General features: G+C 46.5%; 1 protein-coding gene across 2 annotated transcripts; it reads left to right on the plus strand.

Annotated features, from left to right (window-relative positions):
- Positions 1–1463: 1463 nt before the first annotated feature.
- Positions 1464–10161, plus strand: LOC141746399 (uncharacterized). Of its 2 annotated transcripts, none has more exons than XM_074594791.1 (9): positions 1464–1556; positions 1822–1965; positions 2926–3101; positions 3350–3412; positions 3950–4044; positions 4844–5112; positions 5693–7654; positions 8847–8973; positions 9839–10161. In XM_074594791.1, exons 2-9 carry the CDS (start codon positions 1824–1826, stop codon positions 10062–10064), a joined length of 3060 nt encoding a protein of 1019 aa, XP_074450892.1. In that variant the 5' UTR covers positions 1464–1556; positions 1822–1823; the 3' UTR covers positions 10065–10161. The 2 variants fall into 2 exon arrangements, with proteins under 2 accessions (XP_074450892.1, XP_074450893.1); XM_074594792.1 differs by having other exon boundaries at positions 5696–7654; positions 9839–10150.
- Positions 10162–11895: the final 1734 nt, after the last annotated feature.

Genomic DNA, 11895 nt, shown 5'->3' on the forward strand with positions numbered 1-11895 from the left:
CTTGTCCAATCACTTCTTGAAACCTGAGTAACTGACACCTGCAATATCACCTGGCAAAGATTTCCACTGTTTAAATAGGGCTGTGTGGAAAAGGGTCTCTGATTTTAAGCTGTCCACTGCTAATTTAATTTGCTAACCAGTGTACTTAATAAACTTAGTAAAGTAACTTAGTAAACTTAGTAAGAGCAAGTTTAGGCCCCTCAAAGTGTGGAATTTGTCATGCATGGAGCACAGAATATGTATTGGAGAAGGATGCTTAAGTCTTTTCCCTGCACCATAGCACGTTTAATGCCAGCCACAGGTTCCCTAGAGCAAGAAATAAAGCAACAGGCAGGTCTGTGTGTCTGTCTGTCTATCTACAGCATCATTATCCACTGCAGGTCTGATTTTCAGGGCTGGTATGGAGGGTGCTTTGTCAGTCTGCTACTTAATTTAAGGTGCAAGGAATAAACTTATTTAATAATTTGCATGATTTAATGCTTATCAACTAATGCATTAACAACTACCACATAAAATAGTAACAGGAGTAGGATTTAGTATTCTTGCAAAGGGCTACCATTCGCATGCCTGCAGCAGAAGTGTTTTTGCCAGCCTTGTTTGTATTGCAAATTCCCTCTGCGCCTTCACTGTAAATTGCTGCTCTGCAAACTATGTGGATGCTTTTTCCTTACATGTCATTTCCTTAAAATTTTTAACACCGTCACACCTGCACATGCAATGTCAACTTTCTGAGGACAAATTCAAAGGCGTCTGGAAAGCAATGCATTAACTTGGACTGAAATGTAGATTACTTAAGAAAAAAATTCCTTTTAATAGACTGTAAAATGTCATCTTTTCACAACTGAAAGCTGGAACCCAAGTGCTGGATTCTACGGACAAACCAACCCTAACTTTTGGGTGAGATTTGTCATTTAGAACAACCCTCGGGCTTTTCTGAGGCGTTTCAGGAGCATTTTAGCTCTGCGTGCCCAGAGCAACGTGGCAGCAGTGCTGCCCAGGGCCGGCGCTGGCGCCTCACGAACACGGCCTCAAAGACAGACGCTTCCAGCCAGGAGGGCGGCGGTGCGGCGGGGCTGAGAAGGCGGCATTTCGGGGTGCTCTTTCCCGGTGAGGGCGGAGAGCTCCCCCTCAGCTGCAGCGGCCCGGGCCGGCCCGGCCTGACATGGCGGCGCAGCCTGCCGCGAACGCGCGGGTGCCGCAGGCTCTCCACACACGCAGGCCCGCGCGCGCCCCGAGGGATGGGGGAAGTAACGTCCCCGCTCCGCCACAACCGGCAGCGGGGATGGAGAGTTTATCCGCTTCCCGTCTTCCCCCTGCTTTCCCCGGCAGAGCAGCGGGCGGAAGGAAACAGCCGCTCCCCCGGCTGCCATCCCGCGGGGCGGGGCGAGGGGCGGGCTGTCCGCCGTCCCGCTTACATTCAAAAATCTCCCGGCGGGTAGGGCTAGGGCTTCCGCTCCCGCTCGCCTACCTTCTCCGGCCGCGGCGAGGGGCAGCTGGTCACCGTCCCGTAGGGCTCGCTGCGCCGGAGGGTGCCAAGGCTGCTGCCCCGCACGCAGGTGAGGCGGGGAGTCGGCCCGCCCTGCTCCCCGCGGGCGCTGAGGGGCTGCTGGCGTGAGGGAGGCGGTAGAGGGGCTGTAACGGCCCGGGGCGGCCGCCCTGGCCGGGAGCCGCCCGGGGCGAGGCGCCGTGTGTCTGCGGGCTCGTCCCTCTGCGGGGATCGGCGGGGCGAGGGGCTTCTTGGGGAGGGCGTAAGTCTTGGCCGGCGAGTGCTTGCTGAAGGGCAGGACGCGGGTGCTGACCCTCCTCGGTGTGTCTGTGCAGCTATGGCGTCTCGGGAGGCTTTGGAAACATCCTTCTTCAGCCTGAGCGGTGTAAGAGAGCGGATGCGGGAGAAGAAAAACGGCGCCTTGAAGACTGCGAAGCTGAATGCCTCGCTTGCATCAAAAATCAAAACGAAAATCATCAGTGAGTGTATTTTACCTTGCAGCGTGTGCAGAGGCTGGCAGCTACATCAGCTCATAACTGCCTTTGGCTGTGGTCGTGGTGGTGGGTGGCTGTCTCTTACCCAGAGCTTACATTTAAGAGCTGCTTCTCTGCCTCTGGGCTTCTGGTGAATCTAGTACCCTGCAGATGAATGTCAGCTCCCTCTTGAAGTGACCAAAGGCGTATGAGGTATCTGTGACTGGCAGGTTTAACGCAGAGCCTTTGGAGCAGCAGCTGGGGGCATCACAGGCTGCTCAGCAGCAGCATCTCAGATGGCATTAGATGGCTGTGTCTGGGTAACTGAGTCCTCAGGGTCCAAACAGCAAAAATAAGAGGTGTGGAAGGTATTCTAGTGTATATGCAATCCTGTGCGGAAGGTAGCCCAACTGTGATTTATCCTTATGGAGGCAATAATGCAACAATAGTGCACAAGATAATTTGGACTACCTTGAAAAAGCTAGATGTTTCTGTTACTTTTATTGATTTGTTTTGAAATTGGGAAACGTGGATCTAATTCTGCTCAAGGGTTACTACAAAGGACAGTAGGTTTTTCTCCCTCTTTTTGGACGGACATGAGGACTCAGAGCTATAGGTGACTCTTTCAAAGTCAGAAACATATCTTTCTAAACTCAGCACCCGAACCACGCCATCTTTCATTAAGAATTAAAGCAGTAGCTTGCTGACTGAGCATGACCCACTGAAGATGGAGAGGGTGTCTGTCTGAAGTGTTGCAGGTTATTACGGAAGGTTTTTCCTGCTGTTCTCTGGAGACTTCTATTGCTGGAAGGAATTATACTGCTGTCTTTTTGTGGGGGTTATTGAGCTGTAGAGATCTGAGCCTGGGGGAGGCTATTCTGGGAAGAGGAAGAAGTATGATGAGGGAAGAGGCATGGATGAGACCTTGCATGCTGATTCTGTTCGATGCTTCTCTATCACTTACAGACAATTCCTCCACTATTAAAGTCTCCCTAAAACACAACAATAAAGCACTGGCCCTGGCCCTCAATGCGGAGAAAGCCAATGCACAGCGGCTCACCCAGGAGAAGACCATCTTACAGAAGGAGGTGGAGCAATGCCACTTCCAGAACGCTGTGCTGCGACACAAGCTCTCCTTCCTGGTATGGCACTAACAGTGTTGCTGGCATGGGGAGGGGTGGTGGGTGAGGTATGCATCACTCGCGTCCCAACCTTGGGAGGAGTGAGCTGTCACTGATTGTCCATACTCTCTGCATATGAAAAATGTCACTGTTCATTAGCTCCCCTCCCCTCCCTCGAACGTGCCTTGTTTTGGCTACCAGCATCCTTGATAGAATAGATGTTTCGATGTAATGCCTTTATGATTTCTCTCTCTATTACCTCAACATAGAATAACATCTTGAAAGAACTTGAAAACCTTATGTCTGCAGTTAAGGTGGCCCGACTGTCTGAGGTAAACCATGGGAAGTGTGAGCATGCTGCTCTGGGAAGGGAGCTGTGTTTGTCTTTTGCTATGTGTTGCTTGAATTGTGCTGGCTGCATGCCTGTTTTTAGCTTGTTGTTAATGTCTTCCAGGGTAACTTCTGTAGGAAAGGCTACAGTTTTAAACTGCCATCCTGTGGGTCATTGGCTGTATTGGCCAGTAGGCTCTTCTGCTATGTGATTTCTTTTTAATTTCTTTTTTAAAGTGTTGCCATGGGACCTTGGGATAGGGAATAGGACACTTTCCATATGTCCTGTCTCACAGGTGGATGGGAAAATATTCCTGCTTCCTAGTCTCAGATCATCTGAACTAGTTAACTTCATCCTTAAGCCTGTGGAGACAGAATCTGATTCTGCTGCAATTTATTCCATAATTTGTGCCATTTTAAATGGGAGAAGGTCACCGGCAGTATTTGTCATACTTTCCAGGGTGAAACTGAGCTGTTGCTGTTTCTGTGCAGGAGGCTGCACAAGGGATAAACCACCCTTCTCTTTCTCTGTTTTCCAGTTCCGTACAAGTTCTGCATCCTTGTCCAATGGCCAGAAGAGCACCATGAGTGAAGATAGCTGGGCCTATGATATTGCAGGTGGCCAGCTTGTGAGGTGAGCCTTAAAATGTCAGGTATCACCAAGCTTGTCCTGGATTTCTCTATGCTAAACTTTCTTTTGTGTTTTATGTGTGTGCCCAGTTAACTTTTTTACATGAGATGTTTTCTCTAAACCACCACTGCTTGATGTTTTCCTTTGCTCTGTGTCTTTCTGCTGCCACTCCTTGTCTTACTTGTCCTAATGCCAAGTCTATGCATAAACTGGTCCTTCTCCTTTGTTTGCAAGCACGTTTAGGTAGTTCTTCCTTTGTAGCTGGTGAGCACTGCAAGATTTCCTTGAGCGAGTGCCATAGCTGTCTGCTTTGACATTTGTTATATATAGATGCTTTATAGACATCTGCTTTTATGGTGTAAGCTTGTGTTTTGGAAGGAAGTTCAGAGCTGGATCTCTTAAAATATATTTGAAGCTCTCTTTCTCCTTTATCTAGTCTCTCCGTTGAACAGAGGGGAACCCTTGGAGCTGCCCACACACATACCTTTAAGTAGCTGCATTGGTGTTCTACAGTGAGGTGAACCTCTGGTCAGAACCTTTGCACTGAGAGGCCTTACTTCCTTGTTGTGTTATTTTTCTCCTGCTTCTGTGTCCATAGTGGTGTGCTTTCCTTATGAGTTGTGCTTGCACAAAAATGGGAAATCTGTCCTGGCTGGGCAGTGTTTGTCCTTCAGCACTTGAACCCTTCAGAAATGTATTTTAGCAACTTTTTATGGAGGTGAAGACTGTAGCTACTCTGTTGGATTCTGGGGCCTGTCACAGGTGTGGAACATGCTCCATTGCTGTTATTCATTCTCACCAGGGCTGCAGGGATGCCAATGAGGGTGCCTGTTTCTAAGCTTTGTGGTGCAGAACAGCAAGGTGGCATCTCCACAGCAGCACAGACAGCCTCACTAGGTTTTCAGAGACCTGCTTCTAATGAGCCAGTGGAAACTGTGCCTGTTGCCTCCAAAGACACTTTGCCACCACAGCCTGCTGTGAAGCCTCAGTCCCACCAGGAAGAGAATGGGAAGAAGCCGACTGAAGCAATGAAAGCACAAGAGGCTTTTCTTGACTCTGACATCTTTGGAGGTAAATTTGCATCTTCTGCTGTTCTTCTGGTATGACTTTGTGTGTCTGTGTTCAGAGTGAATGAGTTCAGTGCCAGTTAGCTTCTAACCATCACTCCAGCAGCTCCTAATTACTGTTAGGAACTGCATGCTTCAGTTGCCAGAATTACGTATATCCCAGAATGGGATGTCCTGGTGGGGATATTTGGCATGTTTGCAATAGCTCAAGATCAGTTTCTGAGTAATAGGCACTGAGCTTACATAAGATTTTCAGAAATGTCTGAAGGTGCAGAATCTGACTAGATGCACATCTTCTGTTCCTTGTGGATTTCCCATACAAATAGTAACTCTTATACAGATGCATTCCTAAATATTAGGGCTGGTTAAGGGATCTTGCTGTGGGCTGCCTTTCTGTTCTGAGGGGAGACAACTGAGCAATTCTATTATATAATAAGTTTGGGGAGCCCCTGTAGAGATGAAATCATGCTTTTTCTATGCTCTGGATTTGTGGCAGCGTGTGGGGCATGGCTTTTAGTCGTATTGGGAAGCTGGCATTTGCCTGCTGCATGTCACAGTCTTAGGAATGAATTTTGTCTTTCCAGCAGCAGCCTTGTGTGCAACCCAACAAAATCCCAACAATTTGCCAGAGCTTGCCTGGGAAAGTCATCCCCTTTCATATGAGGACAATGAGATGGCAAAACATTTCTTTGATCGTCTCTCACAAGGGCATGTTACTCAGAGGAGAAAGCGTTCTACGCTGTTTGCAACAAGCACTCCATCTTCTGGTGCGGATATCTTGCCACGTGTCAGTTCCACTCAAACTGATCGGTGGAGTATCACAAAGGACAGCAGCAGCTCCAGCAAGAGAAACACAGAGCCACAGCTGAAATCTCCCAGCTCTTTGATTTCATCTGCTCAAACCACTGTTATTCCTGATAGAAAATGTTTGGGTAAAGACATTTTCTGTGATAAGCCGCAGGGTAAAGAAACTGTGTGTGGTGTTGAAACAGACTCCAGTTGTAGCCGAGTCCCTGAGTTTGTTCCTGTAAAGATTAAAAGCAAAGGTAGTTGTAAAACTGGTGAGAAAACAACTGTTAAAAAAGCAAGCACAGGAAAAAAGAAAACAATTGCAATTAAAAACAATGCAGAAAGTAGTCCTGATCTACTTCAAGATGAAGAGAGTGCTCCAAACGCAAAGAAGCTTCTTAAGCCAGAAGTTGCAACATGTTCTAGTGAGCCTGAAGTTTCTGAGATGAGGCAGAAGGCTTGTGTGGGGGCTTTCAACAGGAAGAACACAGGCTCTGATGTGGATCAACGTTCCTGCTCTCCTGATGAAGTCCAAGATCTCGGAAGAGCATATGTGGTGAATCCAGCAGAGCTGCACAGTCTTGGAAGTGGTGACTTACTGCAACAGGTTAAGAAGGAAGTTTTCTTTGCAATCCAAAGCACGGAGAGCATGTCAAAAAGCCCAGTTCGTACCTTCTCAAGTCACAAAATTCCCTCAGATGATTCCAGTCTACAAAATTCACTTTTGAGGAAAGAGACCTCAAGTGCCTGTGCTTTGCAAGAGGACTCAGGCATGAACACTAAGAGCATCAGACAGAAAATCAACAGAAAGACTAGAGTAATTAGGCAAATAGATGATACTGAGGAGGAGAATCTGCCAAGCAGTGTGAAAATACCAGAGGCCAAAGCTGAAGAACAGCCCAAAAGAAGACGGACAAACAGGAAGACGACTGTCAGGAAAAGCAATTGTAGTGATCAGAGAAAAGTTGTTGATGTTTTTGGGCCATGTATAGATGTTCAAGGTGTAGCTAAGGAGAGCGCAAAGGGTTCACCAAGTAATTTTAAACACAGCAGGAAAACTTATGTTATCCGTCCTTTGGATCTTGCAGGAAACATGGAATGTGTCCAGACAGATTTTGAAGGGGGTGAAACTGTACCTCCCGGGCCTGTTCCTGGGAGCAAACCTTGCAAAATACCCAGAGTTCAGAGGACAGTAGCTGCTCAGAGCAGTAAAAAACTGGCAGGAGCCCTTCAAGAAAAGGGGCAAGATAAAGTTGACAACATGAGTATCTCAAAAAAAGAGGCTTATCCCAAACCGAAGCGTCAGAGGAAGAGGAACACCTCTAGTCCTCCAGAGAGTGATTCCCTGGCCAGACAAAGTGATGGTGCCAAGGCTCTCATTGGAGGTTCAGCAGAACTTGCATCCAAGCAACCTGTCCTGAGGGGGAAGTTTTCCTGCATTACAGATCTGCTCTCTGAGGCAGATGCCTTCCTGGAGGAGCAGATAGCTGAGATATCTCTTAGAAATAATCTTACGGACACTTCATACAGTCTTGAATCCTCCTCAGTGACTTGTTCTGCAGCTTTGCCTGTCAGCTCTAGGCTTACAGATGTACCAGTTTCCAAGAGCTTAAGTACTGAGGGCAACAGAATGCCAGAGAAATCCTCTGTTTGGCTGGAAAGCTCCCTGATACTGAAAGAAAAGACTGCAATGGAAATATCTGGGGAAAGAAAAGAGGTTGAGTCAAGTTCTCGGAGCCCACCTTCACAGGAACCTGGTAGGTGGTTGGCTGGGGGAGGGAACCTTTCTTTGGACAAAAGTGGCAAAATCCATGCAGCAAATGCTTGTATTTTTCTTCCCCTCCTCTCTTTTTTTCAAGAGTTAAAGATCAGTGTCCAATATACCATTTATGCTTCCGCTTGTGCTGGCCAGTCATTTCTGTGGCTGTATTTGCTTCTACTTTATCAGCATTCCTGTAAGAATTTCTGGTCACTTGTTCATGTGTGAATATTGGGAAAAGACCAGCAGCTTGTGCTGTGAGTCCCATTTTACCACTCTTGTTATCTTCAGGGCATGCTGGTCAATTTAGAAAATCAATTACTCAAGCAGTTGAAAAGTATAGCTTGATGCTGACCCTGCTTACCAGTGTCAGCATTATTGGGGCACAGAATATGATGAATATGATACACTTTTGGTCCAGAATGGTTAGTGCTGCAAGGATTCAGACTTTATACCTCTAGGTGGTGTGTTCAGTGGAAATTCATCAGGAGCTACCTAAATTTTCTTGGCTGTGTTTTTTTTGGTTAGTTTTTTAAAACTGTTTGGAGGGTGTATCCCTTGGCTGATAATATCATGGTTAAGCTGAGCCTTTTTGGGAGCTTGCAGTTATTGGATGCTCTGTAAAGAGAGTTGTTTTGTGGGGTTTTTCCATCCTGTAGCTGTTGACAAACAGGCCGGTTATAGCTAGAGTGGGCTGCACTTTGTAGAGAGGGAGGAATTTTCTTCTCCTGCCCTCACCCTCTTGGCCAACTTCACTTTGAAAGCTGCAGTAAACGCTGGCAGGGTCCTGTGTCTTGCTGGAAGTCTTGTAGGTTGTTTGGGTGCCATAAGCTTGCTTTCTTCTCCAGGCTGTAAGCTCCTGGGCACTGGAACGATCAACTATCATTTTTGTATCATTTTTCTACTACATCAGGGCCCAATGATACCAGCAGTATTAGTGACCTGTGTCTTTTTTCAGTGAGGAACCTAATTTGATTCATGAGCTAACTTCTGAGGAGCAGGTCTGGGACTTTTTGGACATAAGTGCTCCCCTGGGTTTAGAGAGAACATGGTTGGAATCATGATTGTGCAGTGTTCAGAGAAACCTGGTGATGCAGCCCTTCTCTATTTGGCAGCTCTATTTCTTAGGATATCTGGAAATGAGGTGGAAACACTTTGATCAACTCATACGTGAATGTCTCCTTTTGCAGAGATCAAGCCACTACAGGACTTGACCAATATGAGGACTGTGTCTTTCTCCAGCTTGGAAGAAGCGCCAACACGCTCATCTAGGCGGAGACAGCATCCAACTTGCTATACAGAGCCGAAACTCAACAGGTTGGGCTTTTAAACTATTCCTTCCCATGCTGCAACCCCTGCTCTGCTCTCACGTGCTCACTCTCGAGGGCTGGACCCTCTGTGACTTTGTTTGTCTTTAAATTCCTTTTACGCTTTGTGTTTCTGTGACCTTCCTCTTCCACTGCAGTGTGGTTAAGCCAGAATTCTGCATTAGCACAGATGCACATGCAGGCTTCTGGTAACAAGCTACCAAAGATGTGATTGCCCTCACTGAAATTAGCACACCTCTTAGCAGATTGCATCTGTGGTACTCCAGTGCTAATGAGGGATTAAGTGTGAGGATAAAATACAGGCTAAATAAAGACAGCTAAGTGAAAACCCTAATTTCACTTGCTGTCATTCTGTGATAGCTAAAGTTTTATAAAACAACTGAGTAATACTTCCATTTTAATTGGGCTTCAGTGAAGGAAATGCTAGTCTTGAGGAGGGTTCTCCCCTGTAAGCAGGCCGTATCTGTATTCGCTTTTTCTGGCAGATACGAGTACTTAAAAAAGTAGCTGCATCTTCTCCCTAAGAAACTGTAGATTCAGTACATCTGATGGCTGCTGTACAAAACCAATTAACTCCTAAAGTGATGATTTAGTATTATGCAATAGTGTAACAACAATGTGTTTTCCCTGAAAAGTGTCAGAGTTTGAACTTTCTGTGAGGAGTTGGTTATACTGCGTCAGAAGGTACTCTCTACTGGTACAGCTGTTCCTGTACTGGACAAAGAATGAACTGTACTGCTCAGTCATCTTATAGTGGAAGCATTTCAGTAAAATCAGAAACTCCAGAAACTTGAAATCATGCACGTATTCAAGAAATACCTTGATGGTTTAACCTAACCCTTTTGGTTCTGCAGCAAACTGAGGCGGGGTGACCCATTTACGGACACAGAGTTCCTCCGTGTCTCTCCCCGCAAAAGAAAAACTGCCAAAGCCAAGGAAATGACTAAGATGATCAAAGAAGAAAAAGAGTGGCTTGCTGAAGAACGTCCCACTGCCGAGGTGGGCGAGCTAACAGCAATGAGAAGAGACATGGAGCCAGAAGTGAAATGCTGGTTGAACAGGCAGTCCCCAAGTTCTTAGGGGCTTGTACCTCTTTGCTAGAATCTCTCTCATGTTTTGCATAGCTTATTTCTTATTTTAATTTTGAAGTATAAATAAAGTCTTCTATGTGGACAGTATAAAAGCTTTGTGACATTGATTCCTCACCCTCCCCCCCCTCTGCCTTTAAATTCTGGGGTGCTCATCTGCAAACTCTGTGCTCAAGTGCTTGTGGCACCAGACAGCTCTGCCAGCTCTCTGCTGGTCCTGCCCGAGCCTGGGGACAGTACGCCTTGGAGGGCTGATCTTCTGGCACTGCAGATAGCCACAAGGGCATCTGCTGCTGAAAAGGTATGGAAGGGTTGCAGCAGCGCAGGCTTTGACAGCAAGCAGAAGAGGCATGCTGACACACTGCCTAGCACCAGCTCCTGTAAAAGCTGGCTTCTGTATGGGCAGAACAGTCCCTGGGGAAGTCACCTTTAGGGTTGACTACTGAAGCCTTCGACAGTCCTAGAAGTCTGCTCTGCTGTTCTGGAGGGGAACTTTGTCAGATAACTGATAGATCCCCCCCCCACTATACCTGCGTAACTATGGAGTTGAAAACAGCCTTCCACCAGGCCTGAGCATGCGATACCTCGGACACAGATGCACACATGTAACTACATCAGTGTCAGCACTAAAGGTAAGCTAGGTTATACTTCGATCAAAGACAACTTTTGCTGGAGTCCGCTGATGGGACTGTTGGTGCGAAGGGCTATAACTGGTGGTGGGAGCTACAAGGGCGCTGCCAGGAGCTCTGTGAAGCAGCTGGCGTACTGTGAAGTATCAATCGTGTTTCAGGAAATCCTCTACTGTTTTCCATGGCAGACTGAGTGCCCACAGGCCTCTAGCTCTTTCTCTTCTCGGGTTTACTGGTGTTTAACTTTGAAGGTTATTGATATTAAATGTTTGAGGGAGCAGTGGGGAAAAGAAGTGATTGTATTGGTAGTAAAGGGGAAAGGAACATGCCTCCTTGAAAGCAGGGAGGGGGAAGCTCTGTTCTTATAACTGCACTTACTGCTTCTCCCAACACAGAGACAAGTGTTCCTTTTCCTCCTCAGCACTTCAGCAACATCCACCAGTTCATGAGGATAGACTGGGTCTTGCTGTATTCTGCAGGTTTCTCCAGAAGATGGAAATTTTGTTGGTACAGAGGGAAAATAGTGTCATCTGCAGTCAGGTAAGTGCTACTACATTGCTCACACTTAAGCTATACTGATAAGACATTAAAACAAACAAATAAAAAGTAGAAGATTTAAAAATACCCCTTTATTTATTTATTCAGTTTCCTGAAAGGCACTAAGCTTTCTCTGGTACTCTGTAACTCCGGAAGCTGGGAAGGAGCTAGTAAATAACAGGGAATTTGTTAGAGGTGCTGCTGTAGTACGGCCTGCCGGGCTGTGGCGCAGTAATTTGAACTACTGATGTCAGAAGCCAGGCAGGAACATAGATCTCTAGATGTTCCTGATGATTGTTTCCATTGCTTCTATAGGTCAGCAATAGGACTTTTTCCAGCTGCACTTCTTATGTGCTTGTGTTAATAACAGACTACTGTGTTCACTCTCATTAAAGGCACAGTGACAGCTGGTAGCAGTTGTAGAGCTGCATTTCAAACACATGCTCATCCCAAACCAAATGTTAACACTAGCTGGTCTAGTCTAACCTTGCATTTCTATCCTAACCACCACTTATAGCTAGTCAGCTGCAGGGTGAGAGTTTGTCTCATGTATAACCAGTTTCTGATCTTTGTTGAGTTTATGTTACTCCCAAAATAAAGTTTCAGTGGAAGTGATACCTTTAAGTTTAGTTCTTGTGCACTGCCTGATACCACCTG

The sequence above is a fragment of the Larus michahellis genome, chromosome 7 (genome assembly GCF_964199755.1).
Source record: "Larus michahellis chromosome 7, bLarMic1.1, whole genome shotgun sequence".
NCBI lineage: Eukaryota > Metazoa > Chordata > Aves > Charadriiformes > Laridae > Larus > Larus michahellis.

Coding starts and splice junctions, on each gene's coding strand:
- LOC141746399 (XM_074594791.1), top strand. CDS start 1,824: ATGGCGTCTCGGGAGGCTTTGGAAACATCCTTCTTCAGCCTGAGCGGT. Junction 5,113..5,692: donor TGACTCTGACATCTTTGGAG/GTAAATTTGCAT, acceptor TTGTCTTTCCAG/CAGCAGCCTTGTGTGCAACC. Junction 7,655..8,846: donor CCCACCTTCACAGGAACCTG/GTAGGTGGTTGG, acceptor CTCCTTTTGCAG/AGATCAAGCCACTACAGGAC.